The sequence below is a fragment of the Pteronotus mesoamericanus genome, unplaced genomic scaffold, assembly GCF_021234165.1.
Source record: "Pteronotus mesoamericanus isolate MK-2021 breed Mesoamerican mustached bat unplaced genomic scaffold, CSHL_Meso_final contig_246, whole genome shotgun sequence".
NCBI classification, from domain to species: domain Eukaryota; kingdom Metazoa; phylum Chordata; class Mammalia; order Chiroptera; family Mormoopidae; genus Pteronotus; species Pteronotus mesoamericanus.
In genome coordinates, this window is record NW_026555104.1 from 8,107,562 (window position 1) to 8,120,175 (window position 12,614).

The 12,614-nt window shown below is 36.6% G+C and overlaps 1 protein-coding gene across 1 annotated transcript in view; it reads left to right on the plus strand.

Moving 5' to 3' along the window:
• Nucleotides 1-12,614, plus strand: part of MYO1D (myosin ID) — a 303,106-nt gene that overhangs the window by 77,742 nt on the left and 212,750 nt on the right. Inside the window, exons 2-7 of the mRNA XM_054573135.1 lie at nt 349-557; nt 2,559-2,652; nt 4,975-5,140; nt 6,372-6,425; nt 7,716-7,811; nt 11,454-11,570. Coding sequence (XP_054429110.1) covers nt 349-557; nt 2,559-2,652; nt 4,975-5,140; nt 6,372-6,425; nt 7,716-7,811; nt 11,454-11,570 — 736 coding nt within the window. The remainder of the gene's footprint in view (nt 1-348; nt 558-2,558; nt 2,653-4,974; nt 5,141-6,371; nt 6,426-7,715; nt 7,812-11,453; nt 11,571-12,614) is intronic.

A 12,614-nucleotide genomic window follows, 5' to 3' on the forward strand; every position in this document is an offset into this window, starting at 1 on the left:
CCTTTTCTAACATTGTTTCTTTTCTTCCTAGAGCTCTGAGGTTGTCTTCAGCTGTCCTCCCCACTTCTCACCCTTCTGTATTTTGAAAGAGGAAATCCCCAGCATCCAAAAAATTAAGTTCTTTCTTCTTTCTTGACTTTTATCCCTGCTGGCCTTTTCCAGCAGCAGCAGCATCTCAGCTCAGCCTCAGACACTGTCTCTGAGGGTACACTCAGGGCCAGCGAAAGGTCAATTCAGACATTGCTCCTGTGACGTTTGGATTTTCTGGGAGATAAGAAACTCATGGAAAAGAAATAGCATTTCTGTATTACCCCAGCTGCTACTTCCCTTTCTTTTTCTTCTAAACAGATTTGAAAAGGGACGCATCTACACATTCATCGGAGAAGTGGTCGTTTCTGTGAATCCATATAGGTTACTGAACATCTACGGGAGAGAGACAATTGAGCAGTATAAGGGACGTGAGCTGTATGAGAGACCGCCTCATCTTTTTGCTGTCGCCGATGCTGCCTACAAGGCCATGAAGAGGCGGTCAAAAGACACTTGCATTGTGATATCAGGTATTTAGAGGAACCGGGGGTGCAGGGGGGGGTCCCCTGTACTTTCAAGATCAGAATGTTTTTTACTTCCTAGGTACTCAAGGATCCAAATGTTTGATTAGATCATTTTTTGAAGTTAGAAACTTAAACAATTTTTAGAAAAATAAAATATGATGAGCATTAAATACTAAATTATTTCTGTCGTTCCTGACCACCCTCTAGTTTTGGTTCATTTACAAATGCATGTTCCATTTGGGTGGACTTCTAGTCACTTTTGTAGACTGAGCTGACATAGAAATGCCTTCCTTCCATCTCAAACACTTGAAGTACAGGTTAAATTGTAACAAAAATTATTTTAAATAATGACAGAATGAAACCAAGAAATGAAATCCTGAGGTACCAAAAATGAAGAATGAACTCAAAGTCAGATTGGTGAAGGGAGCTAGTGTTGAGGGACGTACTGGCACACGGGCTGGAAATAGATTCATAGAGCTGGGGGGTGCCCAACGAGGAGGGAAATGGACCCCGTTTGCCCAAGTGGAGCTGAACACTATGTAGAGCTGAGCTTTTCAAGGAAAATGGGGACAGGAAAAGTATCTGCCCACTGACCCTGAATGGCCTCCCCCAAACTGTGGAAAATTCTTCTGGTGCTAATAAAACCTCACATTTTGCATTAGTGACTTCATACTTTTAAAAACACTTTTATGATCTTTATTCCATTTTGGTTATCAAAACAACTCAGTGGTAAGCAAAGCAGTTGTATTTCTACTTTATAGATGAGAATATTAAGGGTCAGAAACATTAAGTCACTTAGTGTTAAGAGCTAGAGAATTATAGCCTAGGACTACATTTTGTGAAAGCAAATTATGTTAAGCAATATTGCCTGATTGTAAAAGGAAAAAAACCCAAAAATTAGATAAGTGTATGAAGTAAAAACAAAAAGTCTCTTCCCTTTGAGTTCTTCGTTCCCCCCAAAATTCCAGCAGTGACAGCTGTGAATAAGAGTGCTTATCATTTTATACGTTCTCTCTGCGTGTACAAATCATATATAATTACACATGCATATAAATATATTATGTGTGTATATAATTATATGAGTATTGATGGGTGTAATTATGTACACATGCATATTATGTAATTATAAATGCATAATTATAGAATTATGTTATAGCTGCTATTGTGTTTTTCATTTAGCAATATATAATGGACATCTTTTCATTAGAGTACTCTAGAAGTAGTGCATTCTCTAACTGTTGTGTAGTATTCTATTGAATCATAATTGATTTACCCAACCCTCTGATGGACATGTTATTTTCAGATTTTAGCTATGAAACATAATCTGCAGAAAGACTATTAAAACCTTTGATGCCTATTATTATTTTAGTATTTTATTATTTCCATAGTATAAATTTCTACAGATAGAGTTTTTGGGTACGAAGGCATAAACATTTAAAAATTGGGGTAGATAACTCTAAATTGACCTCTTTTTCCTCCTTTTACCAGTTGTCATGCTTTTTCAGTGACACCATGTGTTTGAAGCTTGCTGTGTGACTTTTTTTCTTTTTACCAAAATTGCTCTAATTTTCATTTGCTTTAAGAATTATTTTGTCCCCATTAAGAGTAAGAGAAATACTGCTATAGGAAATAAGGTTATATTAATTTAGCTGTGGCTGCTGTTTGAATCACCAACTTGCTTTTTCTCTATTAGACTTAAGTGTCACTGTGAAGTACTAAGACTTTAAGGAGTTAGTTTATCACATTTTATCTCTTGATTTTTTTGCTAAGTAAATCTTGATTTGTAATCTATTTGTTATTTTACTTCTACAATCATTTAATTTTTTTCAACACGTTCAGAAGCAATACCATATCAAGATAGAATGAAATAACTAAAAAAAAAAAGCAAACATTGAAACATAGGGATTTTATATAAATGACTAACATTGTAAGTTTAAATTATTCCATTGAAAAGTAGCTTACTCTTGGTTTAGGTTCTAATGTTAAGCTTTGCACAATTTCCCCCAGGTGAAAGCGGAGCTGGTAAAACCGAAGCCAGTAAGTACATCATGCAGTACATTGCGGCCATCACCAACCCCAGCCAGAGAGCCGAGATCGAAAGGTAATGGGGGACATTCTCATTAGAGCTTTACTTTCTGTACAGAATTGACTAGACCTAAACTCTGGTATGTGTCAACCATTTATTGATGATAAATGACGACCTTGATTCTCTTACTGCATGCTGTCTCTTTTATTTATATCACTCTATTTCTATATCCGTTTCTAATAGGAAGAAAGCTAACTACATGGTAAGCTTTACATAAAGATAAAATAAAATAAAGTAATTCTGAAACAGATGAAAGTGTCCCCTTTCTACTTTATAACTGCTTCCTTAAATGTATGTGATTAGCAAAGACGTTATAACTCACACAGGTAGGTTTTATGGTGCGAACACTCACAAGTTGCTTGCTCTTTCTATTTCTGTCTTTTTAAAACTATTGTCCGGAGGAGCCCTTGGTTCCCAAGAGTGAAGGGGGCTCTGGGAGGCAGATCCATGCCCTCATTATTACAGCGAAAGTCCTGATGTTAGACGTGCTAATAAGCATGATTCATTTTCTAACAGGGTTTCAGCCGCACCAGGCTGCCACTCACAGTAAGAAGAGTAAGAAAGCTTGTGTGCACTGCCTGGGGCCCAGCATTTAGCACAGTGTCTGGCATAGAGCATTCACTTAATAAGGAATCAATAGATGAGTTTTTTAAAGAGAAAGAAAAAAATGTGGCTATAAAGCAATATGACTCAACTTTCTTATGTAGTGTGGACTTTTCTTTGAAGAGGAAAAGGGATTTTTCAGAGCTGCTACTTTGAAACTCAGTATTCATTCACTGAAGACTGACACTCCATATGCACTTCTCAGTCTTCATTTTTATGACTAGAAAGAAAGGGTGCTGGCTTGATGTGAGAGAAGAGACTTTAGACTACACTGCCCGATGTGGGCTTTCTTCGCTTCATCCTAATTGGACTGGATGGTCAGGTCAAAAGAGATATTTTTATTATTACTCACAGGTTGCTTGCTCTTTCTCTTTCTATCTTTTTAAAACTATAGTCCTGAGGAGCCCTTGGTTCCCAAGCATGAAGGGGGCTCTGGGAGGCTGATCTGTGCTGCTGTTATTACAGCAAGAGTCCTGATATTAGAACTTACTGACAGTTATTAACTGTGACACATCTCCTACTTCTCATTGACTTTGCAATCTAATAAGACAAAAATATGAGTAATTTTTAAAAATTTCCTTAAGAGGTCAGGAGAATAACTGGCTAAGAACCAAATTGATTTTATTTCTAAACCCAGTTGGTGTAGTTAAGTAAGGCATATGAGCATTAGCCAGTCTTTCACAAGCATATCTTACCATAGTCTTATAGACAGTTTTCTTTGTTTCCTGTAAGCAGGCAGCTTTCTTCCACATTTCAAAAGTATACTTTCATTTAAGAGAAGATAAAGGTGTAGGGCCACTTACAGTAATAGTGGAAGGAACAGTTATCTGCAACATCAAGTTAGTTCCGTGGCCAAAGTTACTTCTGCAGGTATGTGCATATAAGAGGTATTCAGTCAGTGAGATAAAACAAAGAACTAAGAAGTAGGATGAAGTTAAACTATATCCACTGGGAGAGACTGCTTTATAGAAGACTAGCAATCATTAAATAAAGAGTGAATTAACTGATACAAAAGAGAAATTCCATGCACCTTCAAACAAAAATGATGAGCAATTTCTAAACTAATAAAGACCACATTGATGATATATAACTAAGTGCAATCAGTTTCACAGTTCTAGGCTTTATAAGCAAGTACTTTAAAAAATTGAGTAATTATCTGTTTCACCCATTCTTTCTTTTCAGAACGTACTGTTTTTTCTCTATGTAAAAAAAAAAAGTTCATTTAAAAGAAAAACTAAAAATTACAGCATTATACTAAAGGTAAATGCTCCCTGAAATGCCACCCTACCTACCCCACCAGCTTAGGCACCCATGGTAAAGTGTACTGTTCACTCCAGGTTTTTAAGCACTTACTAACACATGTGCATAAGCACACACCCTCACAGGTGTACACATGCACGTGCACACACACGCACACAAAGATCCTGCAATATGTATTATTTTGCAACTTAATTTCTCATTCATTGATATATTCTGGACATTTTTCTACATCAGTACGTACACTTGGAAACAAAAATTTATTTTAATTCATCCCTATTGGTGGGCGTTCGTGTTGTGTATGCGTGTGTGTGTGTGTGTGTGTGTGTGTGTGTGTGTGTGTGTGTAGTATAGCAAACAGTGCTGCACTGAGCATCATTGTATAAATATTTCCATGTCTTTAAATGAAACCAAGTATTTTTAAAGACCCAGCCTTCAAACCTTTTTATAATGACTCTTCATTTGTCTGTGTTCAAGAGTGAAGAATATGTTACTTAAGTCCAACTGTGTCTTGGAAGCTTTTGGAAATGCCAAAACCAACCGTAATGACAACTCAAGCAGGTTTGGAAAATACATGGATATCAACTTTGATTTCAAGGGGGACCCTATTGGTGGACATATCAATAACTACTTATTGGAGAAGGTAAGATGTGTTTAATTTCTCTGGGTAATGTTTACAAGTGCTGAATATTTTTTTAAATCTAATTATAGAATTTCTTTAATTGCTTCAAAGTAGCTTTTAATACTGTTCTCCCTCCCTCAGCTGTGATAAGAGATTCTCCTTTTGTATTCTTTTATTAGCACTAAAATATCAAGTTGAAAAAAGTTATAGACTTTGTAGATAAGATTTAGGTATGTGTAGGAAGGGGTGGCAGTGGTATGAGATTGTGTACCAACTTCTGGGTGAGTTTTAACCAAACACCAACCTAAGGTTAATCCTTTCTACACTTTTTATACATCAGCATCTCCCACATGCCTTGGGGTTTTTTGTTTTGTTTTGTTTTTTAAATGCTTTATAGAAGAACTGTCACATTCATTGCCTGAAATAATACTCTTTTCAAACGACCATGTGTATGCAACTTTTTGCAGTTGCAATATAATTGACATATAACATTGTATAAGTTTAAGATATACAATGTATTGATTTGATACTCCCATGTGTTTTTATTCTAATTAATTTGAAATCTCATTTTTTTCTAGTTTCTATTTGTCTGTGGCATCCTTTATGGCAGTATAAATGTTTGTTAAATTAAAGTCAGACTATCAAGGCAATTAAGTGTTTCTATCAGAGTCAGTTAAAAAAAGACAGGAAATGACAGGTCTTACCAGTATTTTTTCCAAATGTTTCCTGTCTTCACTTTATCTGCAGATTCCCTGTGAAGAAACATACATTTTCATAATAGCAATCTAGCAGGAACAGTCTTTTGGGAAGCACATGAGGCAGGAGTCTCCAAAGACAGATCTTGCTTAACTGATTTTATTACAGGTTATAAGGCATTGCTCTTCGAAATGCCTGCAGACCCTGGGGACAGGAACGTTGAAACTATTTGTCTCTAACTGATCCTTCCTGTTCTCTCCACTTCCAATTTCTTCCTTCCTAAAAAAAAATTCCATCTTTAGGGTCAAGGTTAAAAATATCAAAATAGACTTATTTTGGGGAGGAACTCTGTTTTAAGCAGTAAAAAGAATTATCAAAAAGTTGCATAGAAAAAAAAAACCATAAAGGAGACTTCATTTTAGATGGTTACTATCCATAGGGTCTTTAGGACGTTTAAATGCACTGTTGATACAGGACTCTCTGAGAAAGTGGCTCCTGTTTTGTTTTAAGGATATCTTCTCAGATTAACAATTTTAATTTGTTCTTTTTTCCTTAGTCTCGAGTGATTGTGCAACAGCCAGGAGAAAGAAGCTTTCATTCTTTCTATCAGGTTAGTTATCTGCTGTAATACAGATAATTGATTATTTGCTCAGTTGTACAGAAAATGAATGTATTTATATAGGGTTTCCCCCTGCCCTGTGTCTCCCTTGCCTCCATTGGCCCATGACATGTTATACACATGCACACATACACACACCCACTTCCTCTCTGCTTCTTCAGAGATTTGTTTAGCATGACTGTTAGAAAGAGCTACCAGGTGACTAACCAACCACATGACTGTCTTGGTTGAGCATCACCTGCGTTTCTTTGCAGTGTAGATAACAATTAAATGACTTACTAAAGTTTATAAAATGGGAAATCTTGGATATGTTAAATTAATCTTGTTTTATTTTAAATTGAAGCTGTTGTTCCCTGATTTGTTTGGGAGCTTCAGAGACGGGAACACAAACTCAGTTTATTTTGCTCATGGAGACTATAAAGCGATATGATTACTTAAAAAAAAAAAAAACGGATTTACAATTCAAAAAAATTGTCTTTTTTATCTCAGCAAAGCTGTGATTGCTTTGAAAAAAATTTTTTGAAAAAATTTTGAACACCTCTTTTGGGAGTGCTTTTAGGGACTAAGGCACAATAGTCTTTACAATAGCCCTCCTGTTAACAAATCTTCTTACTCAGAAAACAATTTTCATACATTGTTATTATTTTTAAAGACCAACATAATATAAACCAATGCTAATAAATGAAGTGGGTGGCCAAATTAAACCACATTGTGTTGAATTTTTATAAAATAAAATTATAAAATCAATAAGATTTATTTCCATGTGTAAACTGTCATGTTATCCAGTTGTCCACCTTTCCTGAGATACAGAGTTTGATGAGGAAAAGCTGTTTTTTTCCAGTGTGATTCAGCCTGTGACTGTCTGCTGATAACCTCTTACTTCCCTGGCAGTGTTGACTTTTTCTGAATTCTGAAACACAGCTCCATCCTGTCTGCATAATGAGGCTGCTAAGTAAGTGACCAGCACAGAGCCGAGGCTTCTGTTCTACAAATGACCACAGTAAAAACAAGAACCTTTCATGCCAGTAATGTTATGAAAGAGCTAAGACTTTTAAAGTGATTTTCTTCATGATTGTATAACATTCTCCATGACTGATAACTACTGAAGCTGTTTAACTTCAAGATACAAAAAAAAACAAAACAAAACCTCAAAGCCAGAAACAGGAGGACTTAAGTAAATTAAGCCCAGAAAGTGAATAAAAGCTAGATTGCCATTGTTAGACCATCTGGTATATTTGGATTAGTATATATTTTGCCAATTTATCTTAAATTATTTTTTAGCTACTCCAAGGAGGTTCCGAACAAATGCTACGCTCTCTACATCTGCAGAAATCCCTTTCAGCCTATAACTATATCCATGTAGGAGCTCAGTTAAAGGTGAGTTTTTCCTCTTTGAAATTGCTCAGATAGAGAATCAGACAAAACATCAGAGGGGACATTAAATAATGATCTGGGCCAGCCTCCTGCCTTAGGCAAATGAATGACTTTTTTATTATTAAAATACTCAGGGGCAGAGATTCAATACATTATTGACTCAACACCTTTGCTTGATAACCCATTACTATATATTATCACTATCTGACAGGAAAGGAGTTTCTGTCTTGTGATCTTTGTTTTCTTTTAATTTTTAATTCTAATCTCTTATTTTGACACTAAAAAATATTGATAGGACTAGCAAATCCGCCTCAAAAGATGATACCATATGATTTGACCAAAGGCAGGTTGTTAAGACAAAAGAAAATTTAAAAGCATTTTAGTTGAAATGACTATCAGAGTTCTCCATTCATTATATTTTCAACTGCTGATGTATTCTAGTAGTTTTGCGACCCTTGGAGCATTGTTATTTGGCTTCAGAATTTTACCTTTTTTTCTTCCCTTGCACGTGAGTCCTTGCACCCATATGCAAGGACTCTTTGCTCTTTTTTTCCAATTAGCTTTCTGCTAGTCATTTTTCAGCCAACCCTAATAATAGTTTGTTGATGGTAGGCTGTAAAACAATATTTACGGCATTATCCTAGTTTGTTGGGGGAAGGTACTATATTAAAATGCATAAAATAAGATATAGAGTGAAATAGACCAACATTTTAATTGTTTATTCTGAATTGAGATTACAGATGTGTATTTGTGTTCTGCTTTTTCATTTTTTAAATGTCTTCTATTATTAAAAATTATTGCTTCTGTAGTTGGGGGAAAACAAAAGAATTTATGAAAGGAAAGGATCTAAGATGTGGGCGGTATTCTTTTTATTCTAAAAACTTTATTATTCATCTTAAGCTAATTATATGTGCATTACTAGTTTACCTGCATTTTTATTGCCATGCATAGAAATAAATTGTATTTAGGGTTTTGCAATTAATTTTCCATTGTTTGACATGTTTGACATTTATGTTGTATAAGTTTTTATTTTAACTTTTATAATCATCTGAGAGCAGGATATTTGGCCAAAAATTAATTGAAAACAAACAGAACATTAGAGGGCAGAACTTCAGCCTTCTGAGATAAGCCAGAGGTACTGAAGGTGTATGACATATAAAGGATTGTAAAAGCCGGTGACAGGAAGTACTCCTTTTTATCAAATTGTCTTATTGACCAAATTACTTTTGGCCAGGTCACATAACGCCCCTATAGAAAGCAAGAATTAAATGACCACTTAGCCTTCTAAGCTAAACTTAGCTTAGGTTCCCTTTTTATCAAAGTGTTCATTCCTATTCCTCTCCCCTTTTTCTTCCTTTCTAATAAAAACAAAGAGGTATTACATGATCATAGTCTATACTTAAAATAAAGATTAACCTAAAGGAGACAAAAATAGCCAAAGCTTCCGTTCCAGAAACAGTTATTGATAATAGTTTATGTATATATATTTATAAGTGGATTTATTAATAAGTCCTAATTAAATAAATCTTTTATTATATTATAATATAATTATTAATATCTTTCCATGTTAACAAATGTAAATTAATCAAATTATTTTAATAACTATAAAGTACCACACTGTATGTTTTATAATTTTATTTAACTATCCTAAAATACAGGGGTCATGTACAATTTAGATATTTTGGGTTGCAGGTAAGATAAGACTCAGAAGTCTCCAAAAACAATAAGGAACTTAATTATCTCACATAACAAGAAGCCCTGAAATGGGGCCATTTCAGAGTTGGTTAATTCAAGGCCTTAACAATATTGATAGGGACTCAGATGTTGGTTGGTTGTTTCTCCAACTTATAACTCCACCATTATCACTGGAGCTGGCTTGTCTGTTTAGGCTAATTTTCCTCATGGTTCCAAAATAGTAGCAGCAGTTCTAGGAGTCACAGACCGTGGAAATGTTCCTGGCTCATGTCCCTTCATAAGCTAGGGGGACCTCATGTCTTATTGGTCAGAATGGAATCACATGGCCATGGCTGACCAATCACTTGGTGAGGGGAATAAGATCACTAAGAGTCCTATAGACCAATGAAGATTTTCCTCCGACGGCTGGGGGAGACCCATCCTGAAGGACACATGTAATTGGAGAGGGGCGAGCAAATCAGGACTCTATCAGGAAGAAAGAAATGGGGGTGGGGAGTGACTGGGAGGTAAGCAGCCAACAAATTCCCCATGGTAGGACATTTAGATTTTTTTGTCTCGTTTCTTTGCAATTTCAACACGGTTGCAGCTTATAGTAATCTGATACTTGTTGACTGCCTTTTATGTGCTAAAAACTAAGGAGGTGCTTTATATGAATTCTCCTTCAGTTCTCACAACAGTCCTGAAAGAAATGTGTCATTATGTGCACTTTACCTGTGAGGAAATCGAGACTTAGTGAGGGTTAAGTATCTTCCCCAAGGTCAAAGAATTGGTAGGTGGTTGTGCCCCGGACTCTAGAGGACCCCTTCCTGTACCCTTCCTCAACAGGTGAGAAACTCGCCAAGGAAAGGATTAGACAGGCCCTTCAGAGCTGCCACTTTGGAAAAAGGTCTGAGATAGGCAGCTTCATTGTGAACTTCTGTCACTGCACTGATATTTCCCACCAGAGGGCCTCAGCCCCTCAAGGCACATGATTCTCTTTGAAGCCTGTCTTAGACCAGTTGGCTGCTACAACAAAAATACCATGTGCTAGGTGGCTTAATATACACAACAGATGTTTATTTCCCGCAATTCTGAAGGCTGGGAAGTCCCATGATCAAGGCACCTGCAGATTCTGTGTCTGGTGAGGGCCCACTTCTGGTGTATAGATGGGCCTTCTCACTTTGTCCTCACAGGGCAGAAGGGACAAAGAATCTCCTCCTCCGGGGCCTCTCTTGTAAGAGCACTAACCTCACCATGAGGGCTCCACCCTTATGGCCTGGTCACTCCCCAAAGGCCCCACCTCGTAATACCACACTTTTGGGGTTAGGATTTCAACTGATGAATTTTAGGGGGTGCAGACATTTAATCAGTAGCAAACCCTCTGAACCAGTGAGAGGTTCTGATGTACTGTTTGTGAAAAAGTGGAATTATAGTCCCAAACTATTTATTAATTTGCTGAATGATTGAGGCAGTTCACTTTGCCTTGAGTTTCTTCTTTTCCTCACCTGTGAAATAAAAAGTCTGACTGTTCAAGAGGAGTGTTATTTCTAGCTAGTGCAAGATTGAATTGTGGAACAAAAGGCCACAGGCAACGACAGGCAGGCCTGTGTCTCAGAGGCTCCCATAGTCCATGTTTCCCTTTTTGAGCTCACATCCCATGCTGTTTCCTTCATTCATCACAGGGCAGCCGTCAGCTTCTCTGAGTCAGCTCAGGACTTGCTCCCTCACTGCAGGTTCCAGAAAAGTACGGGGCGCTTATCTTGGGTGACAGCGGCTCTCACACACAAGTAGGCAGTATGTGTGATGAAAGATGTTTCTACCCTGGAAATCATTTATATTTTCTCTGGATGCTCGGTGACTTACTACACAAGCATCAAGACCCTGATTAAACTTCAGTTTAGACTCCTAATTATTGGATTTTAGTGCTCATACGAAATGTCTGCAACTTAACATTTCCATTTTCATTCCTAGTCTTCTATCAATGATGCTGCAGAATTCAAAGTTGTAGCTGACGCCATGAAAGTAATTGGCTTCAAACCTGAGGAGATTCAGACAGTGTATAAAATTTTGGCTGCTATTCTTCACTTGGTAAGTATAGGGATGCCTCTTAGCATCTGCTGCCTCCCTGTGGAGACAGGATGCTCTTTCAGATTTTGAATTTTTTCCTTGTAGATTTAAAAAATAACCCATGTAGAAAAAAATTCTCTCATGTTTTGAAGAAATTACTGTATCAGTAGTTATCTCCATCATAGTATCATATTAGGAGGGGTTTTGCAAGCCGTGATAGATTTGAGACTGTGGCTTTACTTAATTATCTTACCAGTATGCCAGACTTTGAACTGATTTATTTCAAGAAAACGAGTATTCAGCATTCAGCAAGGATATGACTACCAACAGTATAAACTATCTTCTGAACAGAATAAATTGCTAACAGCATTTGAAACATTGGAGTCATAGGTTATTAGACCTGGAATTTTGATCATCTCATTTTACAGCCTGGAAAGTGAGCCCTACAGGGGTGGCATGACCGGCTCAAAGGCACAGAGTTCATGGCGAGCAGCTCCATGGACCGGGCTGGCCGGATGATGGGCCAGCTGTTTCCCACCCACACCCAGCCCAGAGGACGGGAAGGACCGTGTGTCTGACTTCTTTCCTGACTATGTATATAATTGGAGGTGTTAAAAATATAATGGACATGTAACATTACAACAAATGAATGACAACACAAATTCAAATATGGACTAAAGATTACCTTTCACTTCACTGCAAAAAGGTTTAACTCTGAATGAATCAGGACCTTTGTAAAAATAGTATATAGTAATATGTGTGACATCTAACATAAATGTTCCTGACTAGGAAGACTTTAATATTATAAATTGTCTCATTCTTGAAACTAGTTTATAAATATAGTATAACACTATCCTTCAGAATCCAAATAGAATTTTTGTTTTTAATTGACTTAATGATTCTCAAATTTACTGGAACAACAAACATGTAGGAATAGCAAATAAAATGTGTTAAAGAAGAATAGTAGGGTTGGGGAAAGGAAGGAGAGGGGACATAACTAACTTTTACCAGATTTTAAATACTAATATTGATAGGAGCTACACAATACCTTAAAACTTGTTGCAA